At 49.6% G+C, this 16,587-nt stretch overlaps 1 protein-coding gene and 1 pseudogene across 1 annotated transcript; one reads left to right on the forward strand and one right to left on the reverse strand.

Moving 5' to 3' along the window:
• Positions 1–1,430: 1,430 nt before the first annotated feature.
• On the forward strand, positions 1,431–1,561 carry LOC114814944 (annotated as a pseudogene).
• A 1,740-nt stretch (positions 1,562–3,301) lies between these two features.
• On the reverse strand, positions 3,302–11,382 carry FAM180A (family with sequence similarity 180 member A). The gene is made up of 3 exons (XM_001512593.4): positions 11,035–11,382; positions 4,951–5,051; positions 3,302–3,947 (listed from the first exon to the last, which is right to left on the reverse strand). Exons 1-3 carry the CDS (start codon positions 11,108–11,110, stop codon positions 3,603–3,605), a joined length of 522 nt encoding a protein of 173 aa, XP_001512643.1. The 5' UTR covers positions 11,111–11,382; the 3' UTR covers positions 3,302–3,602.
• Positions 11,383–16,587: the final 5,205 nt, after the last annotated feature.

The following is a 16,587-nucleotide window of genomic DNA, read 5'->3' on the forward strand; positions in this document are numbered from 1 at the left end:
CAGGACGGGGGATAAAAATTCCCTGGAAACCCGCCTCAAACTCTAATCCACCTGTGGGAAGTCAGGAAAGGGACACTAAACCCACCCACTCTCTATAGGCCAATTAAAGTTCTTGAGAGGATAAGGCCTTTAGTGACTGGCCACTGCAGAACCCAGCACCTGCTGAGTTTGAAAAACAACAGCAACTTGCAGCACTTAATTGTTCGAATGCTTTAGCTGTACATTCCCAGGGCTGAAATAATAATAACGATAACTACCATCGTCATCATAGTTTCATCTCTCTAGGGGGACAGGTGTTCTTTGCCTCACTGGGGGACCCAAGCAAGAGCTTGCGGGTCCTTAGTCAAATGCCGCTGGAATGAAGTAGAGGGTCTTCTTCATTCAATTGTATTTATTGAGCACTTATCGTGTGGAATAAGCTCCTTTGTAGACTGGCCTCCTGGACCGCTTTACTTGCCCTTGAGGAGAACCTGAAGACATGGGCTAGTGGAAAGAGCGCGGCCCCGGGAGTCAGAAGACCTGGGTTCTAATTCTGCCTTTGTCGTCTGTCTGCCGTATGAGGTCAAAAAGTCACTTAACTTCTATGGGCCTCAGTTACAACATCTGTAAAATGGGAATTAATACATGGAGCCCCACGAGGGACATGGACTGTGTCCAACCTGATTAACTTGCATCTACCCCATTGCTTAGTACAGTACCTGGCACATAGTAATTACTTAACAAAGTCCATTTTTGAAAAAGGGGACCTGGGCCTTTTCCAATTAATTCATCGATCACTCAGTGTTATTTTTAGGGCACACAGTACCAAGCAAGGGCTTGGGAGAGTGCAATATTGCTACATGACTCCTGCCTTGAAGGAGTTTACCGTCTGGTGGGGGAACCAGACCGTAGGAGTATATAGAAGCAGTAGACCATCATTTAATGCTACTGAGGTGGGGAGGTGCTGAGATGATACAGAAGGGCCCAAGTGGCAGTTGGGTTGGGGGTATAGGATAGGGATATGAGCGATTAAGAGGTAAAACCCCTTGAAAAAGAGGAAGGCAAGGGGTAGGACTTAGGTTGGATGAGGGGGAGTGGGCCGGTCTTTTCCCACTGAGACACTTGCACAACCAGAATTTCTCTGTGATTCAGTTCTCCTGTCGGCCCTCCTGTTTAGACTGTAAGCCTCATGTTGGAGAGGGACTGTGTCCAACCTGATTATCTTTTAGCTTCCTCAAGCACCTAGAACAGTGCCTGGCACATAGTAAGTGCTTAACAAATACCCCAATTATTGAGTTTGGGTGTTAAGAGGACTCTGCTAAGGAGACATACACATATACACAACTTTTTTTTATATTAATGTCTGTCTCTCCCTATAGACCGTAAGCTCATTATGGGCAGGGATCCGGTCTACCACCTCTGCTGTATTGAACTTTCCCAAGAGCTTAGTTCCCCTCTCAGAGTCGCACCTGGAGAGTTTCTAGTATTCTACCAGACTCGACTACGGGAGGGAGAGTCAAGCAGAGGCCTACCCATTCCATTCCTAGCTTGGCTAGCGAGTGGAAGGCAATCTGCCACAAATCAAAACTCCCCTGTGCTGGGCAGCAGTGGCACGGGAGAGAGCTGAGAGCGGAGACGGAAGGAGTGGTAAACCACTTCTGGATTTTTACCAAGAAAACTCTATGGATCCACTACCAGAACGATTGCAGATGGAGGTGGGGTGTTCTGGGAGAGATGCATCCGTGGCGTCGCTATGGGTCAGAGATTGCATAAGACGAGACAAGAGCTTAGTGCAGCGTTCTGCATACAGAAAGTGCTCAATAAATGCCATCGATCGACTGATTAATTGAGGCAAGACTTGTCGGTTACTAGTTGGTGGGTGGCCAGCGGGAGGAACTGTGTGAAACATGATTGAAATACTGAAACAAGACAGATCGGACTTAGGAGAGGCACTGAAATTCTTTATGGATCTTTTTTTTCCCCTTCCAAGGTCCCACCTGGATGACAGGTGTTGACTCTGCTTTTAGGGAAGTGTGACACCTTAGGGAGCTTAATCTCAAGTAATCTCTATTGTGTTTACTTGCTACATCATATTTTCTGCCCATTTTTCAAGCTCAAAATGGGGCAGCCATTCAGTGTTTAAATGTATACGTTTGGCAGAAGGAACAGGAAAAGTTCCCTTTGTCATGAGCTGAAATCTAAATTGTGCTGCTGCTGAGGTCAGATGTTTTTGCCTCTAGAAATCCTTTAGTAGTCCGTCATGAAATGACTGGATCGATAAAAGAACCAAACGAGAAGATTAGCAAATTGAGAGAGCACCATATAATATCTTTATTGCACCTAAAATGCTTTTTTTTGTTAAATAAACCCAGGAAATGGGGAAGACGGGGTGATAGTCATTCTCTCGGGAAGGTAGCCACTTTAAAATTGAGACATGGTATGGCTTAATCAGTTAGAGCATGGGCTGTGTTCTATCCCAGCTCCTCCACTTGTCTGCTTTATGACCTTGGGAAAATCTCTTAACTTCTCTGTGCCTCTAGTTTACTCAACTATAAAATGGGGATTCAATACCTGTTCTTCCTCCTACTTAGACTGTGAGCCTCATGGGGGGCAGAGACTGTGTCCGACCTGATTAACTTGTATCTACCCCCGCACTTAGAACAGTGGTTGTCACATAGTAGATGCTTAAAATATACCATAAAAAAAATACCCAGTGGACATTAGACATGGTTCCCTTCCAACGGGGGGCTCACCTAACTTGTGACTCCCATATGTGAGCTCCCTCATTCCTGGAGAAGTCTGGGAGACTCCAGGACAGCACCCAGGGATAACCCTTGTGATGTGAAATGGCCCACTCTGGGCAGGGAACGTGTCCACTAACTCTGTTGCAGTGTATTCTCCCAAGCGTTTAGCCAGTGCTCTGCACACAGTAAGCACTTAATAAATACCACTGGGGAATGTGTCTACCAAATCCGTCATATTGTGATAACTATGGCATTTGTTAAGCGCTTACTATGTGCCAAGCACTGTACTATGCACTGGGGTGGATACAAGCAAATCGGGTTGTCCAGTCCTTGTCCCACGTGGGGCTCACATCCTCCATCCCTATTTTACAGATGAGATAACTGAGGCACAGGGAAGTGAAGCGATTTTCCTAAAGTCACACCGCAGACGTGGCAGAGCCGAGATTAGAATCCAAGACCTTCTGGCTCCCAGGCCCATGCTCCGTCCACTACGTTCATTTGATCATATTTATTGAGCACTTACTGTGTGCAGAGCACTGTACTAAGCGCTTGACCACGCTATACTCTCCTAAGGGCTTAGTACAGTGTCCTGCACACATTAAGCACTCGATAAATACCGCTGATCGATCGATTAATGATGATGATGGCGTGGCGCGGGTTTAGGGAGGCGAGAGGGTGGCTTTTCTAGTTTTCTCTTCATCTTCCCAGTGTGACCAGTTTCAACACCGCATCACCACTAGGCAGAGAATAAAGGATTTCCGGTGCCCAAGGGCACCCCGAGGGCTAAAGGTGGGGGTGGGGGCGAAGCTGGGGGCTCACGTGACCGGAACCCCTCCCCCAAAAGTGGTTGGCTGAGTTCCCTGGGTGGGAGGGCATCCTTCAGTGAGAGGATTTGGGGCTGAGAGAGAGCATCAAGTCATGCTTCAAGGCCTGGAAAAGGCCGAGGAGGGAATGGGCCCACACATCCTTCTGGTGCCCGTGGGCTCCGGCGGTGCGGTAAGCCGCGTAGGCCAAAGTCAGCACCGTCCGTTCAAAGTCTTCCTTCCTGAGGACGCCGGTGTATCGGGAGAGCCGGGCGCTCAGCCGGCGGATGTCCGGGACGCCCTTGGGGATGACGTGGTTGCAGACGGTGCTGAAGTCGGCCGCCTTGCGCAGGGAGGAGAGCTCCTCGTCCTTGATGGAGATCCTCAGGTCTTTGCCGATCTCCAGCTCTGCTAAAAGAAACTGGCGAGAGCCCAGGACGCCCAGAGTCAGACGGTCAGTCGGTCAGAGAATGCCTGGAGTCAGTGGGTCAGTCAGAGAAGCGGGGCATTTAAGTGCCGAGCATTGTACTGGAGTAGATACAAGACGATCAGGTCTCACAGTCTAAGTAGGAGGGCGAACGGGTTTTGAATCCCCTCATTTTGCAGATGAGGGAACTGAGGCCCAGAGAAGTGAAGTGACTTGCCTAAGGTCACCCAGCGGACAACTGGTGGAGCCGAATTTTAGAACCCAGGACCTCTGACTACCAGGCTTGTGCTCTTTCCACCAGGCCATGCTGCTTCTCACACCGTTTTTTCTTTAACAGGAAGAACTAATCAGAGTTAGGGCCAACCGGGACCTGGTTTCTAATCCTGGGTCGGCCACTGGACCGCTGCCTGACCTTGGGCAAATCACTTCACTTCACTTCTCTGGACCTCTGTTTCCTCATCGTAAAATGGGAATCAAATACCCGTTCTGCCTCCCACTTAGGCTGTGGTCCCCATGTGGAACGGGGTATGTGTCTGATCTGCTTAAATTCTATCTACCCCAGTGCTTAGCACAGTGCTTTTCATGTAGTAAGTGCATAAACAAATACAATTGCAAATGCTGGGAAGAAGCAGCGTGGCCTAGTGGAAGACCACAGGCCCGGAAGTCGGACGTTTCTAATCCTGGCTCCGTCACGTGTCTGCTGTGTGACCTTGGGCAAGTCACTTCACTTCTCTGGGCCTCAGTTCCTTCATCTGTAAATTGAGGATTAAGAACCCTGAGCCCCATGTCGGACATAGACTGTCCAAACATGTATCTACCCCAGGACTCGGAGCAGTGCCAGGTACATAATAGGTGCTTAACAAGTATCACTAAAAAAAAAAATGAATGCCAGGCTCCCACGGGTCTGAGTCGGTAGAAAGAAAGGGTGATGTGGGATCCCGGTGGACGCGGAGGGAGGGCGGCGGAGGGGGGATGGAGGGACCGTCGTCAGGTTTACCTCATAGAGCAGGTCCACTTCCTCCAGCGAGGTCTGCAGCACGGGGTTGAGGGGGGCCGACGAGGATCGCTTGGGCCGGCTGGCGGCGGGGAAGAGTGGCGCTGAAAGCAGAACCGCAGACGGGGATGGTTCAGAGAGAGGGTGCCGCGGGCCAGAGGCCTGCCTTAGCCCATCTGCCTCCTTCATTTTGGGGTCTTCTCCCCCTGAGACCGTCAGCTCCTTGTGGGCGGCGGTCACGGCTACCCACTCTGTTGTGTTGCACCCTCCCAAGCCCTCAGTTCAGTGCTCTGCACACAGTAAGTGCTCGATAAACCCCACTGAATGATTGATTGATTGCTCAAGGGGCAGGCCAGAGTTGGAGCCTGCCTGAGGGTGGAGGGCTCTGGACTGCCCGCCTCGTCCCAGAAAGTTGTGGCTCTGGGATGGAGGTGGCTCAGGGCTGCTGGACCAGCTTTGGGGGTTTCTGAATCCCTGCCTTTTCTACTCCTGCCTTGACTTCTGAGAGGAAAGCGGAAGGCTGGAAACTCCTCAAGGGCAGGAGTACAGTGCTCTATATGGCCTAGTGGAATGAGAACGGGCTTGGAAGTCAGGAGATCTGGGTTCTAATCCCAGCTCTGCCACTTGTCTGCTGAGCGACCTGGAGCAAGTTACTTAACTTCTCTGGGCCTCAGTTTCCTCATCTGTAAAAGCGGGATACAATACTTGTTTTCCCACCTACTTAGCCAGTGAGACCCATGTGGGAGAGGGACTGTGTCCAACCCAATTTGCTTTTATCCACCCCAGAGCTTAGTGTGGCGCCTGGCACCTAGAAAGCACTTTACAAATACCAATATTATTATTATTATTACGGTGTCTTTGGGGTGAGTATGCTCTCCCCACAGCTTTTGAAACATCGTACGAGCTGCATCCCCCTCCCCTGCTCTCTGCCCCTTCTTCTCAGCCTCCCATGGCCAGCTGAACAGGTACCCTCCAAGATTCCTCCCACAGGAGGTGCTGACGAACAGGGCCTCACCGGACCAGGAAACACATTTCCACGTGCACGTGAAGATGAATGTGTCAGGCGCGGAGCGAATTCAAGGAGCTGAATTCTTCAGCCAGGACCTGAGCCAGAACTGTCAGTTTTGAGTCGCGCGTGCATGTGTGAAAATATTCATTTACCCATCACTCCTATTCGCACATATCTTGGCTGAGAGCGGGAAGGTGCCCGTGCTTAGAAACTCTCGAGAAAAGAAAGCCGAATGGGGCTTCCCGGAGTTGGAGACAAGGAGGCGATGGATAACATCCCGTGGATTATCTGCTTTTGGGGAGCAGAGGGAGAGGGAGGGCAGGACCAGAAACAGGTGGAATTTGGCACTTGTGTGGATCAGCTGTTCCCCTGGGTTGGGGAAGAAAGGGAGAGAAACCCAAGTGGTGGGGGGGAGGGCAGACTTCACACGCTTGGCCTTATCATGGACCAGAGGCACGAGATAGGGTCAGCAGTTTGGGGTTGGGAGGAATGCAATTATTCAGGTACTTTATGCAAAAATGCACTTTTGTCTCCATTATCTAGAGAATTCCAGTGAAAGAACTTTTTCAACCACCATTAACCAGAAAACAATTCCTTGAACAAGGGAAGGAAGAGTTGCGTTTTCTCCCTATTGGCGACTAGCACGTGCCCAAAACACCTGCTGATAAATGAACCAAACTGGGGTGACGATTTAAAGCTGTTTCTGGGGCTATACCCAACATACTTTTGAATGAATCAAGTGAAGCCACTCCCTGGAAAGGAGAGAGAGAGGGGCGGTGGTGGAGGCAGCTGCATTTTACAAAGAAGCTTTTCGCAGGTCTTCAGTGATGTCACTTCCTCTGGCCATGATCCACTGCCTTGGGGACTGTTGGGAGCCCAGCCCGACTTGTGTAATGACGGAAGGACTCTCTTCGAGCCAACTTCTTTCGGTCAGTGCCCCTGGACTCTAAAATGAGCCCACACCAAATTACTACGAAAGGAAAATCCTAGAGAGCTGGAGGTGAGGCGATCGGCTCAGCTGGGTGGAACAGGACGCAGTGGGAGTGGGTGCGGAAGGCACGTCTCCTTGTGTGGTTTCAATATTTCTTCATCCATGGAGAATCCCCCATGGACTGTTTTTCACGGGGTCGGCCAGGGAGGAGGGTTGTCCCTCTGGCTGTGTCTACACCGGCTAACTCAAGCTGCGGATTGGGAAATCGGAGTAATCTATCTGGCTTTAATCCGTGCAACTGTTCTGGCTTTTAACATTTTAACCTTGTGGAAGATTCGCCTCTGCAAGTCAGACTGAGTAGATGTTCAAAGGCTTCTGTTGCCCGTACTTCTTATAGGCCAAGATGTTCTTTTCATTTAAGTTGTATGTACTTTTATCTGTGAACTGTGAGTCCCTGGAAGTCAGGGACTGTGACTCTGCAACTCGCCAATCAAGAGTAGGTACTGAGCGCTTGCATAACACTGTACTAAGCATCTGGGAGAGTACACTATAATATGCACATTCTCTGTGGGTAGGGAATGTCCGATGTACTCTCTCAAGTGCTTAGTGTGGTGCTCTGCACCCAGTAAGCGCTCAATAAATAGGATTGAATGAATTGAATGCCCAAAATGCACCTCGGGTGTAGAGGGAAGACTGTCCCCAGCAGCACAGTGTGATGCTTTGCTCACAGAGAACTGATGGACTGGTCCCTGGGTGTTGTCAATTCCCATGCTTTCTGGCGCTTATGGGAATTGAGAGTAGCTACCTCTCCCAGCCCTCTCCAGAGAGATGAGATTCATTCAGTTGGACTTATTGAGCGCTTATTGTGTGCAGAGCACTGTCCTAAGCATTTGAGAGAGTACAGTATCACAATAAACAGACACATTGCTCACAAGGGGCTTACAGCGTGGCTCAGTGGAAAGAGCACGGGCTTTGGAGTCAGAGGTCATGGGTTCAAATCCCGGCTCGGCCGCTTGTCAGCTGTGTGACTTTGGGCAAGTCACTTAACTTCTCGGCGCCTCAGTTACCTCATCTGTAAAATGGGGATTAAGACTGTGAGCCCCACGTGGGACAACCTGATTCCCCTGCGTCTACCCCAGCGCTTAGAACGGTGCTCGGCACATAGTAAGCGCTTAACAAATACCAACATTATTTATTATTACCTGTGTCACTCTCCCTTAAGAGAACATCTGCCCGACCCGTAGAATCCTGTAGCCCCGCGGGACCGCCTCCCCGCTAGTAGTGGGGCATGTGAAGAGAGAGCTCTGTGCACTAAGCGCTCAATAAATGCTCCCTCTATTCAGCCCTTCCTCCCACCCCCACAGCATGTGTATACATATCTGTTATTTCTATTAATGTCTGTGTCCCCCTTTAGACCGTAAGCTCAGGTGGGCAGGGAGCGTCCGTTGTTACATTGTACTCTCCCAAGCGCTTAGTACAGTGTTCTGCACACAGTAAGTGCTCAAATAGCTGGCTGGAGCCAGCCGAATCAGCTAGGGTGGGCTCTGAGCTGCTGACACCTGTCTGCTCTCTCTCTGGTGGGTGGCGTGCCAACCTGACAGGCTCTTCAGAGGAGAAGAAACAAGGCCAGTTTGAAAGGGGTGATTGCCTACTATTTATAATAACTGTGCTATCTGATCAATCAGTGATATTTATTGAGCACTTATTGGTGCAGAGCTCTGTATTAAGCGCTTGGGAGAGAACTGTACTCATAAGTACTTGGGAAAAGTACAACAGAGTTATTAGGCACATTCCTGGCCCCCAAGGAGCTTACTGTGTGCTCAGCTTGGGGTCAATGAAGTACAGACAAATCAGAAACAGTCCCCGTCTCTCAAGGGTGCTTATAGTCTGAGGAGGGAGAACAGGCACCGAGTCTCCATTTTACAGATGAGAAAACTGAGGCACAGGGAAATGAAGTGAGTTGCACAAAGTCACACAGCAGAGTGGCAGATTTCCTAGCTCCCAACCCTGTGCTCTTTTTACTAGCTGACCCTACTTCCAGCCAGAGAACGACCTTCCTTTTAAACCTTTCTCTACCACAGACGATCCTGCAGCCCTCGTGAGTTTTGGAAAAGCCACACGCTCAGCTGTGGGTGTGTGGCATGGGCGAGCCCGTGTTTGTGTGAGTGTGTGTGACCAGAGAAACAAATCCCTCCCCGTGCTGCAAAAGTGATTTCCCAGCTCAGCTGGGGACAGATTTGCTAGCCCAAACCTCCGGTGTACACAGGAGGGGATTAAAGGTAATTAGTGCCGGAAAGAGGGAAAAAAAAGAAAGGTCCAAATTGCTTTTATCCTGCTATTTTGGTTTTGCCTCCTGGAGAAGCAGCTACCATAAAAGAATGTGTAGTCTGGCTCCCTGCTCCTTACCTCCTGGGCCTCAGAGGGAGATAGTGGCAAGCCCGTGACTGGTTTATATTCTGGGGGTGTAAATACATATATAGTAAAAATGATGGCATTTGTTAAGCGCTTACTATGTGCAAAGCACTGTTCTAAGCGCTGGGGAGGATACAAGGTGATCAGGTTGTCCTACGGGGGCTCACAGTCTTAACCCCATTTTACAGATGAGGTAACTGAGGCACAGAGAAGTTAAGTGACTTGCCCAAAGTCACCCAGCTGAAAAGGGGCGGAGCTGGGATTAGAACCCATGACCTCTGACTCCCAAGCCCAGGCTCTTTCCACTGAACCCCGTGGGGAGGGTGGTTCCCATCAAACTCTCCATCCAGCTAGATTTGATTCCCTTCCTCTGTCGGTCACCTCTGCTAAGGGGACGTGGGGGAGAGGGCAGTCCACAGAGGCCACTTGGAGCCTGCCCGGGTGACTTTCTCATGCCTCTTTTTCTTAGCGATAAGTGAATTCCACCAGGCTTTGCTCAAAAGAGTCTGTGGATTTAGGTTTGGTTCCAAGCCTTCCAGGGGGAGTTTTAGCCTCTTCCAGCTCTCTCCTCCCAGGAGGCCAGATTCTGGGGGAGAGGCTGGAGCAGAAGCCCGTGTCTGGGACCCGGGTCAGAAGCAGCGGGGGCCAGCGGACGGAAGATGAGGCTGGGGGTCGGGGACCCCGAGTTCTAAACGTTTCCCCTCTCCCTTAGACTCCGAGCCCCAGGTGGGAGAGGGAAGAGTGTCCTTGAGCAAATTACATACCTTCTCTGGGCCTCAGTTTCCTCATCCATAAGATGGAGGTATGCTCCATTCCCCCTTAGCTAGCGAGCCCCTGAGCCCCTCGGCAGAGAGGAACTGGCTGACCTGATGGTGTTAAATCTACCCCGGGGTTAGCACAGCATCAACTTGCATAACAAGTGCTTTAAACAAATACCAGGCTATTGCTAACTTTACTATGAGTCAAATGCTGGGATAGATAAAAGATAATCAGGTCCCACCTGAGGCTCCCAGTCCAAATAGGAGGGAGAAGCAGGTGTTGAAGTTTGCAAATGAGTAAACTGCTCAATGATGCGACTTGCCCAAGATCCCACAGCAGGTAAATGGCAGAGGTGAGATCAGAACTCAGGTCCTCCTAGGCCCAGGCCCTTTCCACTAAACCACGTTGCTTCTGGAAGGAAGGAAAGAGGCCTGTGGACAGGCTGTAGCTGCTGCTTGCCTCCGTAGTGCCCTTAGCCTGTCTCCTGCCAAGGAGTCACCAGGTGGCCATGTGCCACCTGGGCCAAGTCCCCAGTCTTGGTTCTCCGGAGAGCCGAACCCTGGCCGGGGCCTAATCCGTGGGCCACCCGGTGCCTGCGCTCCCCGGTGGGGTTGGCTTTCCCCGTGGAGCTCCCGGACTAGCTCCCAGATGCAGCTAAGGGACCACAGGGCTGGCCGTGCTGCCGGTCACCGCCACTGGCCCAGGTTGCCTGGAGAGCCGACATTTCCCCAGGAAGGATTCCCACCCTCAGTCAGGCGAGAGAGGGAAAGAAAGAATGAACACATGGAACACTTTCTCCCCCGCCACCCACCCTCCACTCCTCCTCCTCCTGACCCCCTGCTGACAGGTGGGATACCCGGCTCAGGTCCTGAGGGGGTCCAAGGTTCAGGTTCCGGGTCATGGTAGATCTGAGCCTGTCTGAATTTCATACCACATATATACTTTTTTCCTGTGAGGCAGAAAAAAGAAATCTTACCTCTATTCCACCTGGGAGTCACTGTGGCTTGAGCATCATAATACAGCAGCAGGAGTAGCAAAGTCTTCCAACACATTTTTCACGCTAATATATATATATATATATATATATATATGTGTGTGTGTGTATATTATGGATATTTTCTCACTCTTATCTCTATCTCTATATATCTCTATAGATATAGCTGTATATCTAACAGATGGAATGGATATATCCTTCCCCTTCTGGGAGTTGTGAGCTGTCTTCACTTCTTCCCTGAAGTATCCTCCCGCTGGCTAGAGCGAGACTGAATTCAGCGCCTCGCTTAATCCAGTTCTCCTTGGGATCGGGGGACTTCGCTTTCACAGACGGACTTTGTTTTCCGGCACATCTGGAGTGACTCATGGTGCATGTGAGCTCCCTGGCAGCGGTGTGGATAAATATCGTTACATTTTTGTACTCGAGTTCCATGTGTTGGACGGGAGCACTGGAATTTTTCTCTGACGGACGGGGAGAACTCCGTCCGGGAGGCTGGCGGGAGAACCGGCCTCGTCCTCCAACCGGGGGTTGTGAGACGGTAGCGGGGAGCCTAGGGGAAGGAGCCGGAGATCTCAGAGGCGTCGCGTTCTTGGAAGAGATGGACGCACAGAGTCGCTCTCAGGACGATGAGGCGTTTTCGTGCCCGTGGCCTAGTGGAAAGAGCATGGGCCTGGGGGGCTCGGAGGACCTGGATTCAAATCCTGGCTCCTCTACTTGCCTGCTGTGAGACTATGGGTAAGTCACTTAACTTCTCTAGGCCTCGGTCTCCTCATCTGTAAAATGGGGATGAAATATGGATCCTCCCTCCTCCATAATCTGGGAGCCCCCTGTGGGATAGGGCCTGTATTTGATCCAATTACCCTTTATATATACAATCAATAAATGGTATTTATTGATGCTGACTGCAGAACAGTGTACTAACTGCTTGGGAGAGTTCAATAAACAGAGTCGGTAGTCTCATTCCCTGATCACAGTGAGTTTACAGTCTAGAGGGTAATATTTGGAATGGTGCTTGGCTCATAAGAGCACTATTATTGTTATTAATAAGCAGGATGCTGATTTGGAACCCTTTCCCCTCAACCAAATGACCCTACCCATGGCCCCGCAACCCACTCCCCAGAAAAACCTTCCTCACTGAGCTACAACACATTAAATCGATTCCTCCATCTGCCTTCTAAGGAGCTGATGACAAAAACTAAATCAGTCCTATTGTCCACAAGCATCTCCATGAGGAGGGGAGAGAGCAGGTAGTATTCTGACCCATTTTACAGAAGAGGATACAGGCTGAGGCAAATGACTGAGGTCACACAGTTAGGTAGGGATGGAGTTGGGATTAGATCTCAGGTCTCTGGGCTCCTGCGGTTCTCGGGCCCCAAAGACAGGCTGGGGTCACTGTTTGGACATGGTTTCTCCATTGGTATTCACCCTTTGTTTGTTCTCAATGGTATTTAAGTGTTTACTATGGGTAAAACACTGTTCTAAGCACTGGGGAAGGAAAGTTGGACACAGTCCTTGTCTCGCACGAGGCTCACAGTGATTTAATCCCCATTTTACAGTTGAGGACACTGAGGCACAGAGAAGTTAAAGGACTTGCCCAAAGCCACACAACAGATAAGTGGTAGAACTGGGATTAGAACCCAGGTCCTCTGACTCTCAGGCCCGTGCTCTTTCCAGTAGACCTCGTTGCTTCTTGATTTTTTGATCCCCATTTGCCAACACTTTCCGATGGCCATTTCCTCCTTCCCGTCCCACCCCTCTTATCCATCTCCTTGTTCGGTGATGCACCTGGGAAATCTGAAGAAGGATCTCATGGTAATTTCCTGCTGCCTCAACCTGCCCGACTCCTCTCCTGGGCATGGCTGGGGTCCCTCGGTTGTACCCCTCCTCTTGGAACTTTGTGCCCTTACTCTGAAACCGGGCCAGAGAGAGGGTGGAGGAGGATTTAGTTTCCTACTGAGTCAAGGTTGTGACTATGAGCCTAGCCTCAAACTCCTCCCATTTGGCATTGCAGCTGGGTTCCTCTGAGGTGCCCCCACCCACCTCTCTGCAGCACCTTCAGGCTCTATTCTATTTTAGGTCTGTAATAGGAGGTGATTTACTACCGCCATGGAAACGTGTCAACTGTGACCAAGGGGAGCCTCCAGATGACAAGGAAAATCCCTTCCTCTTTGAAAACTGCCTAGGGGAATGAGTCTCAAACTGAGCTCGAAGCCCCTGATGGCCTCTCTTTCTGAAGGGGTGACCCTCTTCTTTTGCACATGGACCACATTCAAGTATCACTGGGGCTCCCAGAATCCTTTGGGCTCCTCTCTCGGGAAGGACATTTTGATTCCTGGTCAAGATGCCTCCATCCCTCCGGATAGAATTATAGATTAAACCGATATTATTTGGAGACTTCCCATTGCCGGAGAGGGACGCTTATAGGTCACTTCCGTCTGGACCAGACCAGTGAAATGAAGTACTAAACTCCCAGGTTTCTCTGATTCCCTTGGGGGGTGACTCTCAAACAAGGATTTTTCCAGAGACCCTTGAATGGGGCACTGTGGTAGGGAGTGGTGGGAGCAAGAGAGATCTTTCATTTCCCCCGAACTCTGAAACGACTCACCTTTGCTACCACAGGCCCATTTTTCTTAGTTCTCCGTTCTGTGTCATCTATACATTTACATCCATATCTTTATGCTCTGCTGCTTTCCCCACCTATACTTAGTTTCATATTTGTCTCCTAGACTGTAAGCTACTTAAAGGCAGAGTTAGTGTACTCTCCCAGATAGGGTTCTAGTTCTGATTCTGCCACTTGTCTGCTGCGTGAACTTGGGCAAGTTACCTCATCTGTAAAATGGGTATTAAGACTGTGAGCCCCATATGGGAAATGGACTGTGTCCCACCTCATTAACTTGTACCTACCCCATTGCTTAGTACGGTTCCTGTCAAAGAGTAAGTGCTTAAAAAATACCATTTAAAAAAAAACCCCAAAAGCAAACAAAAATTAAAAATTTAGTACAGTATTACTCTACTACTATATAGTAATAGTATTTATTAAGCCCACCATAGATATTGTAGCTTGATTGGAATCAGTTGAGTCCAATCAGAAGATGGTGCTGTGTGATTCTGGGGATAAGCAAATTCATTCAGTAGTATTTATTGAGCGCTTACTATGTGCAGAGCACTGTACTAAGCGCTTGGAATGGACAAATCGGTAACAGATACAGTCCCTGCCCTTTGATGGGCTTACAGTCTAATCACGGGCTTACGAGCTGAGAGTTTTACTTCTTCACCTGGCTCACATCTACTAGAGTCCGAAATTTGCCTCCTCCATTCCCTTGTGTGGGAGCCCTTAACCCCTCTGTGCCTCAGTATTCTCATCTGCAAAGTGGGGCTGAGGGGTCACCCCTTCTCCCAGACTCTTTTAAAGACAGAGTCATTGAGAATGAGAAGAAAATATTTGGCACCAACGACATGCTTGCTCTTCCTAAGAGACTGGTGGTGGAGAGGCTGGGCTCCAGCTAGGCAGTAGTGGGCTGTTCATTCCTTCGGAATCTTTCTTAAACCTGAGATTCCTTTCCAAAAGCCATTCACCCCCTAGAAAGAAGTTAATAGCAACAAGTCCACGTAAACAGGGAGGTGGTAACTAATTCGCCCTAAGCAGGGAGGAAGTGGAAGGAGCCAGCGACTTGGCAACAGAAGGGAAAGAGGCATGAAGCTAGATAATTGCAAATGTTAGGGCGCTCAGCTATTTGGGGAATGTCCTGCCTTCTCAGTCCAGAACGCTGATAACCACAGCTTGGAAATTTCACCTCCGACCGCCTCCTGATGAAGTTTTCAGAGCAGCCTCAAAGCTCTCCGAGGCCCGATCTCCAACTGCACAGCCAAATCTGGGCCTAAAGCCAGACTACCGGCTCTCTGGGCTTCCGTAGAGGCCACTGACCAATTTATTCAATCGGTGGTATTTACTGAGAGCTCGGTTTGTGCAGAGCACTGTACTGTGCTCTTGGGAGAGGACGAAAGAACAGAGTTGGGAGACGTGTTCCCTTCCCACAATGTACCCTCAGTGGCATCACTATGGAGCAGAATTCTTACTGATTTTTCTTCTCTTGCTAGAAACCCCGAGGCCAGTTTTTTTTAAGAATCTGTTGGAAGGGCAGGAAGTGGATGGGAAGAGTGAGGAAGGCAAAGCCCTTCGGTTCTGGAATGACCCTATCAGGGATGGTGAAGTTAGGCCCTGGGACCTGTGCTGACTGCCAGGTGAGGAGTGGGAGATGGATAATGAATGAACCTGCCTGGATGTGATTGTATCTGGGGCCTTATTCAGAGGGTCAGGAAGGTAAGGGGACTTGAGGGAAAATAGTAGAGAGAAAGCTTTAGGGAACAAGCCCCTATCCAGCCTATCAGGTTCGATCGGAGAGACCTGGCTTTGGTGATACGTGGGTCTGAGAGTCAGACGGCCTGGGTTCTGATCCCAGCTCTGCCACGTGTCTGCTGGGTGACCTGGGGCAAGTCATTTCACTCCTTTGGGCCTCAGTTTCCTCATCTGTGAAATGTTCTCCCTTCTGACTGGAAGCACCCTTGAAGGACAGGGACTGTAAAATGAGGATAAGGTACCTGTTCTTCCTTCCCCATGTGGGACAGGGACTGTATCTGATCTGACTGTAATGTATCTATCCCAGTATTTAGTATCCCAGGCATCGGGAGGCTAGAAAGAGGGAGAGGGGTGTGGACTGGGTTATTTTTTCCCCCTTCTTGTGCTCCCGACTCAAATCTGGGCTGAACAGAGATGGAGAGGAAGCCGGAGGGAGGGCCAAGCCACGGCAAACATCTGGACCCAGGTTCTAATCCAGGCTCTGCCACTTGCCTGCTGTGTGACCTTGGACAAGTCCCTTATCTTCTCCAGTCCTCAGTTCTGTCATCTGTAATATGAGGATTAGAGCCTATTCCAACATACTGAGAGCCCTGTGTTAAATTTGTTGTGGGCCTACCACTCTGTTGTAAGTGCTTAGTGCAGTGCTCTGTACACAGTAAATACTCAGTAAATGCTATTGATGTGGAACAGAGACTGTGTCCAACCCGATTATCTTATATCTACCCCGGCATTTAGTACAGTGTTAGGCACATAGTAAGTGTTTAACAAGTACCATAATTATTATGAGGGTTACTTCAGACTGTTGCATTTTCATTTGTTCTTTCAATCAATAGTATGTATGGAGTGCTTCCTCTGTGCAGATCACTGTACTAAGCGCTTATTTTCTGTCATTCATGCTCACAGTTTTTAGTGTGTATTCTGCCTCAATTGAATCCCGAACCCCTTTAGGGGCGGGGACTGTGCATTAATTGATGATCTTGATGATCTTGTATTTATGCCAGGGCTAGACACATATAAGTATCTAATAAATGTTAGTCATAAAAATTTATTGGAGTGACATGTTTTATTTCATCTCCTTTTGTGCTTCACTTATGTTGCTTCATTTGGGAAGCAATACAGCCTAGTGGAAAGAGCATGGGCCTGGGAGTTAAAGGACCTGGGTTCTAATCCTAGCTCTG

Source organism: Ornithorhynchus anatinus, chromosome 10 (assembly GCF_004115215.2).
Source record: "Ornithorhynchus anatinus isolate Pmale09 chromosome 10, mOrnAna1.pri.v4, whole genome shotgun sequence".
NCBI lineage: Eukaryota > Metazoa > Chordata > Mammalia > Monotremata > Ornithorhynchidae > Ornithorhynchus > Ornithorhynchus anatinus.

Excerpts from the sequence above, each read along its gene's own strand:
- FAM180A (XM_001512593.4), bottom strand. The coding sequence starts at position 11,110 with ATGTGTTGGAAGACTTTGCTACTCCTGCTGCTGTATTATGATGCTCAA. Across the intron at positions 5,052-11,034 it reads GACTCCCAGGTGGAATAGAG|CGCCACTCTTCCCCGCCGCC; the intron begins GTAAGATTTCTT and ends TTCTGCTTTCAG. Across the intron at positions 3,948-4,950 it reads AAGTGGACCTGCTCTATGAG|TTTCTTTTAGCAGAGCTGGA; the intron begins GTAAACCTGACG and ends GGCTCTCGCCAG.